Source organism: Charadrius vociferus, unplaced genomic scaffold (assembly GCF_000708025.1).
Source record: "Charadrius vociferus isolate BGI_N301 unplaced genomic scaffold, ASM70802v2 scaffold472, whole genome shotgun sequence".
Taxonomy (NCBI): Eukaryota; Metazoa; Chordata; class Aves; order Charadriiformes; family Charadriidae; genus Charadrius; species Charadrius vociferus.
In genome coordinates, this window is record NW_009647735.1 from 1,274,796 (window position 1) to 1,289,940 (window position 15,145).

A 15,145-nucleotide genomic window follows, 5' to 3' on the forward strand; every position below is an offset into this window, starting at 1 on the left:
CAACCACATGATGCAGAACTTGTGCTGCATGAGGTATAAAGAGTCACAAAAGGGTCCAAAAAGCGCTCTTTGGCACATCTCATTACAATGTTTAACCTTCATCATATGGAATGATAGTAAACTTCAGTATTAGGAATATTTTAAACATCTTTTCCCCCTCCCTAATGAAAGGGAGAGATTGATTAATGGTCCCAGTGCCTTGAATCAAAATAGTTCCTATACTTGCCTATATTAAAGTGCTGTAGTAGTAAAAATTGACTCTTTGATGCTGTCATTCTTTCACTATAAAATGAGAAGCTCATAGAAGGAAATATATGGGCTCTGCATTTGGCCAGAATAAAGAGTTTTCTTCCAATAGTTTTTTCTTGGGTAAGACTTTTTATACTGTGTTTGACATGCTGAATTACATGATTATATAGTATAAGACTCCAGCAACATTCTGTATTGTAAAGATGGAGATGCTCAGCATTTTGCCAGATGCCAAGCGATATTCTGATATTTCTATCTTCTCTTTAAACTGAGTGACAGTCAGCATATTCACAATGAAGCCAAGACAATCTGCTATCAAGTTACAGTAGTGATATTTTCCCTGATGAAGATCCCAGAGCTTGTTGGAATAAAGCTCCTTGAAACTCAGTGTCTGGAATAGCTCCAGCTTGAATTGCTTTCTGTGTAATATAATTTTATATTTGTGCCAGTCTAATAAGTAGATCACTGGGTAGAGGCTTTTGTAAGTAAGTCTATACGTACTGCACCATTTCCTGGCTCTGTGCTCCAGTGTGTTGCAGGCTGTGTGCAGTGGGGGAGGTGCCAGAGCTGATCAAGCAGTGTAATTTTATACATTACTGAATCAGTGCAGGAGAAACCTGGAGGGACAAAGCATCATCTTCTCTTTGGACTGCACTGTAAAATCCTACAGCTCTCTTAGCCCAGCCATGCTCTGATACATTTTTTTCTCTCCTTTTTCTGATTTTGGTGTGAATGATAAAGTGATCTGATGATGGCTCTCGTTATGGAACCTATTAGCAAGTGGACGCCCAAGCAAGTAGTGGATTGGATGAAAGGTATGATCATTTATTACCATGTATTGTCTCTACTTTGGCTCCTTGCAATTTGCATATCTGCTTTTGTATCCTTGTTTTGGGAAGAGTTTATTCAGTTTTAATAATCCGTATGCTGCTTTGCACAGTAGTTTTTAAAGACACGACTGAGGAGACAAGCTGTTTAAGCTGTGCAGCATGTTGTTGGGATTTCTGCCGAGAACTGAGTAGGGATCAAATGCATTTGTTGGTAAATGCAGGCATAAAGTGTTTGTGTCTCATGGCTCCATTATGCATTGCACAGTGTAACGTTATTATGTTTGGTGGCTTTAAATTTGCCCTGATTAGGTCTGTTTTGCTCATATCAGGTGATCTGATGCAGTGGCTGTGCAGCACTCGCTTGTAGTTTAGGGTACCACAAGGAGCATAAGGTGCCGGTGGCTGGGCTGAGGAATTCTGCTCCTTTAGTGACATGTCCTGATTTGTTCAGGCTTCCCAGCTGCTCTTGCTCGTGCCGCTGTTGTGTCTAACGCACCCGCGTCCCCCTCCGTCGCTGGTACCGTGGACAGTGCAGCCCGCGCCGTGCGTGGGGCGCGCAGGGGGAGCGCGCAGGGCTGAGCACGGCTTTGCTGGGGAAACTCTTCCTGACAACTTGACAGGAATGATGATTTTCCTGCACATTCACAGTTTCACAACACAGCCATAAGCTGTGACATGTTTTGCCTTACAGTGCTCGGCTGTGCTGCAAACAGACTGGGTTGGATGGGAGGGTGAAGAATTGTTCATGATGATAAGTGTTTTAAATTTCTCCTGAGTGAGGAAAAATGTATTTCCACAGTCAGATGCATTAGTGTTGTTATACATTGCTTCTGATGAGCTCTCTGTCTTAGAGACAAATAATTTCTGCTACAAGTGACCTCCATTATATAAGGAGAAGAGGTGCAAATTTTGGTTATACCTTACTTATAGAAATAATTTCCGTAATGTGATTACTGAGCTTATTGGAGGGTTGAATTGGATGCCCGCTATAATATCCTTTAAGCTTTCAAAGTATTATCATTAATAAGGGAATGGTTTTGATTTCATTTTGCTGAGATATATCTCCATACTTAACTGAAATTGGGCTGTTTAGCTGCTCATCAGACACATTACAGTTATGAGCAAACTATTCTTTTACAAGCACATAGTATTATGAAGCTAATGGTATCTAAGAGAATGTATGTAGTTTGTTTCTCAGGTGTTTGTGAATTCAGGTTAATTGGGAGGTCTTAAGCTGGTCATTGGGATGGATCCCGAAACCATTAGACATAGGATTGATTCTCATACTCCAATGTCATTACTTGAAATCAATTCCTACTGTACATGCAGAGGAGCGTTTTCTGATCCACACCTTTATTTTCAGTATGTAAAAGATTTAATAGCATAACAGATCATTATGCTATTTTGACTCATTACTTGAATTATAGTGTAAATTGGAAGTCAAAGTGTGTATAATACTTGTTGCTAAATTTAAAAAGACTTCCTGCTACTTTTTTATCCTTTTTGATGTAAACTAATTACATCTTGGGCACCATTAATCCATAACATATGTAGTGCATACCATGGAAGCAAGAAGGACATACAAATAAAAGGTTTAAATGTATGGAGTTGCCTGACAGTTAAATTTCTATATAGAGACCGCATACTGCATCAGTAGGGACGTCTGGAGTAGACAGTATTGTCAGTTGTGTGCCTCTGGATTTAAGCATAAATAAGTAAAATGCAATGAACATGGAAGTATTTACAAGATAGGTATTTTTCTTGGTAACATGAGTGCTACAGATCCACAAGCAGTAAAGTTGCACATTTGTCCATTTTTACCATGCTAATATTACAAGCCCCTTTTTAATCCTGGTGCTCACCTTTATAAATGCATACTTCAATTGTAGCCAAAGGAAACAACTAACACACACAAATGGAAGCATACCAGAATGACTGTAAAACTACTTGTAAATCCATTACTTCACAAAAATTTCCCAATTGTGGCCACTGTTTACTTGTAATTTACATGTATTCTGTATGTCAGCTCCATTAGCTGTAGTCATGCTGCTAAATAGCTATTAATGCATTAGAGATGTCGAAGGTCTGAACAGGTAGTAATATTCAAGTGGTAAGGTAGCTTTTACGTATGTCTTCTATACTGAAGGGTACACTTCTTTGACAGCATTAAAAGACAAAGTAAAAACATTTTAGAAAAATTACCATGCTATGAATGCGGAATATTATCTTTGCTATAGAAAGCAACATGTTAATAAACAGTGTAATAAATATTGTAAGTGTAATACACCTTTTTTTTTTTGGCTTAAAAACATGTAGTCAATCAGCTTTCTTTTTAAAGGTTGTAAATTAGAATATATTTCATAGGGAAATGACAGTAATGTATCTTTTTAACTTGACTTTATCATAATTACTTAAGCTATCATAACTCACTTTTAAAAACTGCTAGCAAAGTACATCTTTTAAAATTAACGAGCAGTGAGTACCAGCAACATCAAATAATTGAAGAGAAGATGGAAGAAAGCCACAAAAATGATGTTGATAGTTTGAGATCTGGCTACCCAGAACGTGTCCTGGTTACACTGTGCTATTATCAGAAGCAGCTGTAGCCTAAGCCCCAACCAAGAGGAGACACCCTTCTGTTCTTTTCCTTAAGGAAATGTTACTTGCCAAAAAAAGTAAAAGTTGGTAGGCTTTAAGGAACATCATTGTGACAAGTTGGCATCTTCTATTTATCCACAGTTCCTTTCTCAGGAATGCATTCAACCAGGTTCAACTTGGGAACTGCATCTGATTGTGTGGACAACCTGAAAAGGCCATGCAAGCCTTTAGAAATTGATTCTTGAGGCTTATAGAGGCACTAGAAGTTAAGACTCTAGATACCTTTGTGTTAAAGAAATTGTCTTTAGAGTATACAAAAATATTTTGTAAAGTTTAGTAGATACACAGCCGGAGGCACTGTTCTTAAAAAGAAAGTTTTCCAAGGAGCAGAAAACATTAATTGTGAAGTTATTTTTAATAACAGTTTTCAGTTACTTTTTTTTTCCAAAATTTTCCAAAATTTTAAATTTTTAAATGGTTTTCACTTCAGAAAATGAGCCAGTATTTCTCCTGGCACAGACCCATTTCTTACAAAACTTAAATGTTTTCCTGGATGTGTGTACTATGGACCTAAAAGGTACTTTAAAAGAAAGAATTTTGCCTTGTTCAAATTCCATTTTGGCACTGTTGGGAAAATAAATATTACCCATAAAGCTTGCAAGTACATTAAGAATCAGAGTGCTTTTCAAACTTGGTCTGTTTTTCCTCTTATTAAGTTTAACATATTAACGTGAGTAAATGACAAACTACACTCCATATTTACATCTGTAATGCTTCTACCTGGAGACCTTGATTTCTTTTTGGCCTATGAAGTTACTGTGAAACTTAGTGACGCTTTGCAGTTGCAAACAGGTTATCAGAGTAAGCACCAAAGTCCATCTATTTTAGTATGCATGCATCCACTATGGAAGGTAATCCTTTAAAGAATTTGGGAGCCTTATTTGCACTTAGAATTAATAAAAGCATGATCGTTCATGTTTTCACTGTAAGAAGAATCTAAAATGTATTCTCTGTACTTCTACAAATAACAGGATTTTGTACTTCCTAAATGAAGCAGTTTACAAGTAGATCATTTACACTGAAGTGACACCTGTGTCCAAACAAATACTAACTTTTCAAAACAATCCAGTGAAATGAAATGAAACACAATGCAATGAAATACAACTGTGACTTTCAGAGAATGGAATGTTATTAAACAGCTGAAAATTAAAATAGGAAGCCAGTTATTTCTTAAGTACCTGTAAGTAATAACTCCACATGGAGTCGGTTATTCACAGTCTTGGGGACTGACAGTAAGGTTTGTCTGCCAAAACAGCCTACAGTGGAGGTTTCTCTCATAATGAATGCTCAGCTTCAGACACTCATTTCCCAACTGCAAACCATTTTTTCCTCTTTAAATCCAGAATTTCTCCACTCTCAACAGGAGATGCAGACATGAAAAAAATAAAAATTAATTCAGTTGGTAAACTGATTAACTGTGCTGCACTGATCCTGTGCAGAATAATTATATGTTTAGCTGAAGGGTTTTCCTTAGCATGTAATTCCCTGATTTCAAGCTGGCTCATAAAAGAGAAAGGAAGGGAGGGAGGGGGGAGCTGAGAGCAGGGAAGCTGATGACGTGAGTGGACTTGTTAGCATTCATATCACGCAGGGCTCCGGCAAACCCCTTCTCAGTCTCCTTTTGCTTTTCATTAGATCACTACCTGTTCTGTAACAATATGTCATAACCAGGGAGTCTCCTCTATTTACAGAACGTAATATATAAAATCTTAGAGCATACTGGAAACACAGCTAAATATTATGATCTACTGCAAAAGCAGCCTGATAGGTACTGAGCTGGATGATACTTACCCTTTTTGATCCCCTTCATGACCTTAAATCCCATAATGCAGGAATTCAACTTCACAAGATACAATTTGAAACTTGAGTAGATAACCTAGGTCATATCTTATTTAGAAAAATGTAGGGTTTATAACATCTTTTCAGTTCTTTCTGAAGACAAATTGGTTTGGAAGAGAACTAAGCGTCACAAATAGAGATGCCCTCAGAATTAGCATTGAATTTTCAAGCAGTTCTAAAGCAAACGTTTCATCATTTCCCGTCTATTCTAACCAATTTCAAAACTGAAACAAATGATTTAGTGTCATGGCTCCCCCTTGGATCACCATATTCCACTAGTACCGCATTTCCAGTTGTCGCTAGGAAGTCACAGGATCAGAATGATCTGTAATTCCTCTCTGATTCCTCTTACAAGTTTCAAACCTTAATACTTTTTAGTAACAAATTTTGGCAACAACTGCTCTATTGAATGGTGTAAACTATTTGCTTTAAAAGGGTGAGTAGAGCACACATCAGAGTTGACTGCTTTGCAGTATAAGTGTTAAGATCGGCTTTGAAGAAGCAAGTTCCCAATGTTAGGTACAGTTAAGCGTTGGAATAAGCTGTCAGGGCAGGTCTAGCCATTTCCTTTGTAGGAGGTTTTGAACACAACTAAGAATAGGTCAGACAAACATCCCTCTGGAATAGTTTACGTATCCAGCCTGTCTGCAGAAGAATGGCCTAACGTCTTCTCAAGGCTTCTGCCAGTTCAGACAAGATCTTGGGATAGTTTCTTGCATATGTATGACCCTCATCTTTGAAACATGTGAAACAGTCCCAAAGAGACTATAGCTCTAGCTTCCTTCTGGATATTTCATGGTTTACATTTTCCAGAATACCTGCATGAGAAGGCTATCCTAGCTGTAGACATAGGTAGATGCCTGGGATTAATCTGCATTTCAAATATTCTGAGAACTAATGTCAATGGGAAGACTGGATTAGGGGGCAGAGAATAAGAAAAAATGATACAGAGACTGGAATCTAAAAGTTCAGGATCTCAGCTCACTGTCTCTTGGAAAGCAAGGCTAGCACAGGAGAGTTGCTCTCATGATAAATAAACATGATATGAGGATACATTGGATTTTTCTTTATTCTCTTTCCTTTAATTTTTTACTTTCTCTTTAATTTTTTAATTTATCTTCCGTTGTCTTGACTTTCTTTAAATTCTTTTTAATTCTCATTTTCTTCTAAAATATTTGCATATCACTAAGAATTAGTATCTATAAAAGTTACTGGCCAAAAGACCTGGCAAGCATGCCATGTTTTTGTTAGCACCAACTGTACACATGGAAATGATAGAAGATGCAGTCAATATTGACTATAAACTGTAAGTAATAAAGCTGTATGTATAATGTTTAGTCATAGCAGGAAAAATATTTAACTCTATTGAAAGCCTAGCAAAACCAAGTCAGAGACAAAGTATTCAAGCTAGAATCTCTGCTCCAAATGCCTAAAGTTCAAAAATCGTAGCACTTCGTTTTATAAGAAGCTAATGGTATAGCCTTCTGAGAGCAGAAGACACAGTGTTTGTCAGAGTTTCAGCATCAAAAGTGAATATATTCCTATTCCACTTTTACTAAGATTTTACAAAAGTCCCATTCCTTTCAACCTAAGAGGTTAAGATATCATACAGGGCTCAGAAGACTAGCAGGATAAGTAAGACCTAGTACCCTCAAGGCTTTAACTATCATCACTTTTAATTCAACTTGTGTACCGCTGGCAGCCTCAACAGACAACAAAACACTGTTGAGTCCATTACTCCATTTTCTGCCTTCCCAGTAATGACACAGCAATAGTTACTGTCACGGCAAGCTGGCCTACAAGCTGAGTAGGGTATTGTAGAAAGACCTCCATATCTCAAGTCTATCTGTAATATTCTATGAAAATTATTTAGGCTAGGTATTTCTGCATCCCTATCACTATTACCTCATTTTTACTAGCGCCTTTGGAAGGACCAGTTAGAAACTGATCTATGTAACTTCCAAGAACTGACTGGATTAGCACTATCTCCATAAAAGATTTCAGCAATATTTAGGAATTTAACGGTCTATATTTATTATCTGGAGATTTAGGAATATATTCTAAAATTTCCCTATCTATAAAGCAGATACATTCAGACCTTTTAAATAAATGTAATTCTGCTTGCAGAGAAACGTCGGAGCTGAATGAGTGTCTCTCAAGTCACATTTATCAAGCGTAACTAATCCTCCAGGTCATTATGTAAAGAAATTTATTTTATTGTCTTGAACCTTAATATAGGCAGCCAGACACAATTGGCATGCATTGCTGTATCTTATAAACTTACCATATGTTCTTAAGACACATTATGCAAAATGCCCACCTTTCTTCAAATTGTGACCGCTACGGCGAGAACAGAGTGGCAATGCAAATTCAGAGGAGATCAACCTTCTCCAGATCTCCATTATTTCACAGTATATTATATTAGGAAGCAAAATTTAAAAAAAATCGGATCCTGTGGATGACACTTTCAGATCACATTAAATGAGGCACTGTATGTCAAGAAACTGCAGAGATACTGGATCCTGCTGAGCAATAATATACTTTCTTTGTTTCTTCCCAGACATAAACCTGACAACACTTTCTTGCCCCACTAATTCCTGATTCTAAATTTTACCTTCCTTTGGCAGGAATGACACCAACACATGCACCATAACATTGAGAACTCTGTGTGTAACACCTCAGACTTACTTTTACAAGTTTATAAAATGTGTATTTCTTAGAAAAATAGCAGAACCTCTCAGTGTTACAGTATTTCTGGCTACCTCAGTTAGAAAGCAGTTTTAGAAACATTACACTTTGCAAAAAAATACATAATGAATAGCATTTTAGTGTATGCCAGAAAAACACCGTCTAGATGGTGGGGTGTCAGGCAAAGTTCCGTGCCAGTTCCTACATCTGAAAATCAGTGGGAAGGCATCTGAATGCTTTCTGGGTCTGTCCTCAAGGTATTCTCCTAAATGTACACTATAGGTCAGATGGACGCTTCATGTGCTTGAGTAAAGAAATATTCTTCCCTAATGAAATTTCCATACATCTCTTTCTGACAGGCTTCATGTCTTGTATTTCTATTTGTAATGAAGGAAAAAATGCATGAGGCACAATAAATATTACAACGCTTGAATACGCCAGGAAAGTGAAATGTATGTTACAGTTTGTCCTGAGGTGTTTTGCAAAATTGTTTTAACACCCACAGAGGTGAAAGAACTTATCCTTTTAATGCCATTCTTTCTGAGAACAGCTGTCCTGCCATGCTGACAGAAATGGAGGTTGTAGTTGCTGGTGAAATTACTGACACTGTTGATACTAAACAAAGCATTGTACTTAATAAACTACAATAGTATGCAATATTGCTGAGCAATAATATACATTCATCCTCTCCCCCCAGCATAGCTGTGTAGAAATCTTCTAAATATTACTTCTCTATTTTAGTTTTTTTACTAAACACAAAACTTGCCCCTGTCCCCTGATGCCATCGTAGTGATGACAGGTGCTGGAAAGTTGCAGCTTAGTGAGTTATCATTATAGGATTCAGAAAGAGAAAGAAATTGTAAGGTTGTATTTGTGAAGAGCTCTAGTGATGAATCAAAATTAAATGATTTCTGATTAACTAATACTCAAATGGCTGCCAACAAGTATTCTTGTTGACCTTCTATAGTGATGCACTCAGAAGAATTCAAGTCCAATGTAGTATTTGTTTTTTCCTACTCATATTCTTTACCAACTGTTTTCCAATAAAAATAAATTATAAAAAGTCTGTGGTGCATTTTAGTTATAATGTAGGTGATATGTTTAAAATAAAAATGTAGCAGACAATAATTTTACAAAATACATTCAGCTCTATTCCCTACAAATGTGTCCAGCTTTTTCATTCCAAACTTCATACAAAGCCTAGAAAAACTATAGATTTCAGGAGTTCTTAAGGCAGAAATTGTGTCTTCTATAAGTGTACTGAAACTACTACAACTATAGAAAGGATTAATTTGACACATCTGCTTTTTAGTTGACACAGAAAACTACCTCTGTTTGAGTTAAGACAGACAGTGGTGTCATCAGCCTGACAATTCAAGACATAGCAATTATCACTTGAATGAAGAGCATGTTATAGCTCTCTCTCTCCAGCAGCTTCCTCTGTTCTCTTTTCGTCTCTCTCCTCTTGTTTATTCATATTATTCTCTAGCAGTAGGTTTCCTGCCTTTTTCATAATCAGATGGAGATTAAGCATCAGATTGTGTAGTAATTCGTTCACTTAACATTAAAAAATTCTAGCTCTGGCCTTATATACCTCAGAGAGGGTTGCAGTGATTTGGAGGTGAACTGCATTCAAAATCCAGGAGAAAGTAACAAAGGGAGAGCAATGGGAAAAAAGAATGGAAGAAACAACATGGGGATGACAAATTCCTTTTCTCCCCTCTCCCCAATATTCTCCAATCAGTGTCCAGTTGTGCGTGGGAGTTTTTACTGTCCTGTAATACAGAATTCAGGTGGTATGCTAAATAACACAAAGCTCAGCTGCTGTACCATGTTGTCTGTCCTGAAATGCAAATATTTCTGCTTCTTCAAAATAGCAAAGACATGCCCATACTAAGCATTAGTAGATAACAGAAACCAACTGATATGTATCAGCAAGTTTTGATCTCAAGCTTGGCACACCAGGAGTGCTTCTGTATGTTGCAAGACTGTGCAATTCCATCAAAATATTCTTTTATAAATAAAGGGTTACCATTTTGATGGCTGAGAGTAATTTGAGCAAGTTGAAAACCACCTGCCTAAAGAGCCCTAGCAGCACAAACTTCTGGTAGCTTTTAGGTGCGGTTGGAAGAGGGCATATCTTGATGTTTCATTGATTCTGCATCAAAATCTACTGTGAATATCAAGGATGCTTCTAACTTCTCTTTCAGACTATGAAATGTTGCTTTCCTGGAAGACATGGGGGAGTTAGTTCTATAATGGTATCTATTGAAGAAGTTCTTTGCAGCTTATACTAGATAGGAATGTGCTGCAGTGGGCACATTCCTAAAACCAGGAAAGACAGATGTAGGCATCTGTTATTGATCACTCAGCATGAACAATGAGCTCATAATGAAAATGTCCTAAATTACAGAACACTAAGGAGAGATTTTAATTGCCCATTGTCAGGAGATTTTAATTGTTCATTGCCAAGCCACACTGATAATTTTCTTTAGTTATACAGAAAACAAATTTATGGTTTACAGAGGAAAAGGACATTCAAAGCAGAGAAAAAAAAAAAACCACTTTGAACTTTGGCATTTGAATCATGCAGTTGGAGGGAACAGGTAAAGTAATGTAAGAGAAGTTCAGAACTAATAGAGAAGTTTAGAATATTCACTACTTGAATGTCATATAAAAAGAAATGGATCCACTTAGTGCAGTAGCCCAGAGATGCTGTATTTCCAGAAATAAATTTTGGAAAATGAAGACAACTGGCAAATAATCCATCAAAAATACAACAAATAATTAATCTAAATAATAAAACAGAGACATTTCAAGCATGAATGGAGCAATGGGAATTTCTCACATAGGAAATAAAGAGGCAGATAAAGTTAAAGGGTAATTTTAAATAATTATAATTTTTAAGGAAAATGGAGGAAAACAGTCTTAAAACTTTCAAAAGTGGTCTTAAAAACACTAAGAAAAGTGCTAAAGAAAACATCATGCACTGAAAGAAAGGTACACTGGGGGATCTTATTAGGTATTTCTTGTTTCTCTGATAGTTCTCGGAACAAATTATCAATAACTTTTGTGGTAGCAGCAGAAATCATTATTTGCATATCAGCAGTGAGGAAATACTTTAACTAGAAACCAAATTGCTCAAATAATCATTCAATGAAAGTGTTTTAATTCAATCTCTGAATCATTCCAAAAGCCATCAATATCACTTAGGATGTGAAAAAAAAAAGCTCTCCTAATCCCTGCTTATTGTGGGCTGCTCTTTGCATGTCCTCTCCACTGTTAAGTTCCATAAATTTTACGTATCTAAAGGTAGTTCTGTAGTCATTCATTAATAAGGTCTCATTTATGAGTCAAAATAGCATCAAAATAGCATGTTTTATTCTCAAAATATTTTGCATATTTCCATTTTCTTTTATGAATAATTTTTGCAATAAAAGGATGTTGCTATATGAAGAATCCTGGCATTTGGAATGCATTAATTCCACATAACCCCTGGCATTTTTTCAAAGGCATTGGTTTTCAAAGGTATTTAAGTATCCTATGAATGTCTTTGATAGGTCTCCAGCTTCCATGTCATATGTCCAGGCAGAAATTCCATGTGAACCAAAGCTGTCTGGTTCTTCTGTGCAATGTCAGACTGGCCTGCTGATTGCAGGGCGTACAAAATGATTCACCCCAGTGCTTTTTTTTTTTTTCTTTTGCCATCTAATGTCATACTTGATTTGAATTGCTCATAAAATCTATTCTTTCAAATCTCATTAATATCCCATCTTTTGAGGGGAAATGATTGACAATATTTCAATTTCTGCTTGCAAACTGGTAAGCTGTCACATAAGAAGACAATGTCACCAGCAAAATTAAACTTTATGGCACACTGTTAAGCTACGTTAATGCCATCCTGGAACAGTCTGTATTTGTTCTCATAATGAAGCAAACAACAATGGTGAAAAAGCAGAAACAAATAAATTGCATTTATGGTTAACCCTAGCAGGCATTCATGCAAGCTTGAGTTAACATTATCCATGCAAGCCACACCTTGGACTACTATCCTCACGCTGTTAAGAAAGTTTCATTAAGATGATTAAAAGAAGGCCAAAATTGTATACAAAATCCATAAATTACATAAAATACTAACATAATTAGTATAATTTTGTAGCAGTTCAAGATATACCAACATGAGTTATGATGTGTCTATTAGACGATCACTAATTCTTATGGAGCCAATGGGTTTCTCTACTCCATAGCTACCATCCCCAAAACATGATAATGAAGCTCCATAACTAAGCATTCCCTAAATGATAACAGAATTTGCATTTTCTGGTTTTGGTGCAGAGGAAGAACACAAGAATTCTCAGAAAAAAAAGAACCATTTAGTGGATATGTTAAAATATTGCCCATCTTCTTATTCTAAAAAAGTACATTTTGAAACAGGAACTGTGATTCTTTGGGAAGTTAAAAATAAACAAGGTCTCTAAATTACATCCAGGAAGTACAAAGGAGTTTGAAGGTAAGCTTATTTCATGTTATTTCAGTCTGAAGGTCATCTTACCACTTTCTGTGGGTAAGAAACTTGATTTACATGTCTAGATGACCTGTCTACATGTCATGTGCTCTTAGATAAATTCACGTGACGCCTTCAAATTATTGGGAATTGTGTATTTGAAGAAAGCATGTGGTCTTCCCTTAAGGTCCATCCCACAATCTTTTTGTCTGTAATAATCTTAGGAAAGGGGCATTATCTGAAATTTTTACTAAAAAATTAGAATTTCAGTAGTATTTATAGACTTTGGACGCACTATCAGCTGTGTTGCTTTCGATCCAAATAACTGTCAATACCACTTGTACAGTAAAACAGAACATGAAGATCATGTTTCAGTATTAAGTTTTCTACAATAGGTATCCTAAAGCTAAATGAAGTTGGGCTCATAGTAGTGAATCTTGCATACAGGTAAACCTGGCCTACAACTCAGCCTAGTAAATGAGACACCACTATGTAAAATTAAATCCATTATCACAGTGTAGCATTCTTTATACAGAAGTGTCAGTATATCTTGCAGACTGGCTGTTCTGGGTAAGGTAATAAAACTGATCAAGCAGTATAATTAGGAAATATTCTTGAGGGACACTTTAGATCACAGTATAGTCATGCACTGGTATATTGTAATTTTTGAATTTAAAATTTATAGTGACCTACCAAGAGTTCTCTTGATAGAAACAACTAGCAGCTAGTAAAGACGCAATGTTTAGTAAAGCCATGCTAATTTCTAATGTTCATTATCTTCCATTTTACTTCTGTACAATTTCTGCTTCCAGCTCCTGTGTTTTAACTCATTGGTTTGACTCTAAAAATCAATAAATGCTTACAGAGAAGGAAGATACTCACAGACCTTGAAAAAAACCTACTTAGAAATCCATTTAAAGTAGACATAGTAGTCTAGTGCAGTTATGGGCAAATGCAGGTATGACTTCTGATAAAAAATACATGTGCAATTGCACAACTGCAGTTAATGAAAGTGAAAAGTACTGCTTATATACAGATGCACTGGCACTGGTTTGCAAATATATCGGATTGGAAATGCATGCAGTAATATAAAAGTAAATATGATGTTATGATTCAGAAAATTATCATTTTTCTGAATCTGTATTGAACAAAATCATCATGGTGGCATTTGTTTTTATGTTGATGAAAGCACATGCTAATGTGGTCCAAACTGAGATTCCAACAGACTGAGGCGATAGAAAGCAGTCAAAATGCTCTGAAAAACGGTGTTAAAAATTGTAACCTCATCCACTCCTATTTAAAGCCAGGAGATAGGCTGCACTGTCTATTCTCCCCGCTTGTATCGTGTGGTTCGCTTCTGTTTTAAACAACAATCACTGTTCAGTGCACAGCTGGCATTTCAGTTAAGGATAACACTCTCCTTCTGCAGCTTTTACAACAGAGTTGAAAATTTCTGAGATGAGAGGATCTATGTAACTGTAGGATCGTTATGAGCATTATGAGCATCCTGCTGCTTGTGAGGTTCTTCTCTTTTTCAGATCAAGTAACCTGGGACAAAGCAATATTTACTATCAAAGAGTAATGGCAACCTTATAGACATTGTGGACTACTAACTTTTTTTAGGCTTTGGTGACATATTGCAGTATTTTCACACAAAACGTGCTGTTACATGCTTTGGGGCATTTTTGGATTGCTAAATAGAACAGCCACAGTGACAGGCAGAACTAGTAAGGACTGAAGAGATACGAGAAGTTCGAGCCAACTATGATGAAGATAAAGGTTCTGAGCTTTACAGGTAACAAGTATTTCAAAAGTAACAACTCTTAATAGCGACAGAGAGACACGGTGAAATGCAGAGAAATCGCAGTTATTACTGTTAGCGTCTGTACCACATGAAAGTTATAAAATTTGATTTTGGGTGCTGCACTTTAGAATCACAATCATTGTTCCACAGTGCAGGGAGACTGCTTCAGGAAAGAAGATCTGGCTAGTAACGGCTTCATTGGGGAAATCACATCCTCAAGACTGAAGCATTTTTCTGCACACATATAGCCCATTAATCAAGGGAAAAAATTGAAGCATATTATTCATCATATTTGCTGTGTTTGGATTTGAAGTGATGACAATTAAAATAATGATCTTGACTATTATTATTAAGTAATATGAAATGGTCTGTCTAAAGGAATAAAAACGATTGGGCCTGTGAAGGTTCAGACATCTGGTACAAGCATATGGGTTGGGAATCATTAGCTAATTATTACAAAAATACGACAAAAATGCCTTTTTGATGATAGAATCGAGGCCTTCAGGAGGACTGCTCCATGTGCTTTCCTCTTGAATGAAAGCTCCTTACTGTCCCTGTTATGCCTCGCAGCTC

General features: G+C 36.5%; 1 protein-coding gene across 1 annotated transcript in view; it reads left to right on the forward strand.

Moving 5' to 3' along the window:
• Positions 1–1,000: 1,000 nt before the first annotated feature.
• Positions 1,001–15,145, forward strand: part of LOC104283573 (connector enhancer of kinase suppressor of ras 2-like) — a 210,549-nt gene continuing 196,404 nt past the window's right edge. The window contains exon 1 of the mRNA XM_009881773.1: positions 1,001–1,064. Coding sequence (XP_009880075.1) covers positions 1,001–1,064 — 64 coding nt within the window. The remainder of the gene's footprint in view (positions 1,065–15,145) is intronic.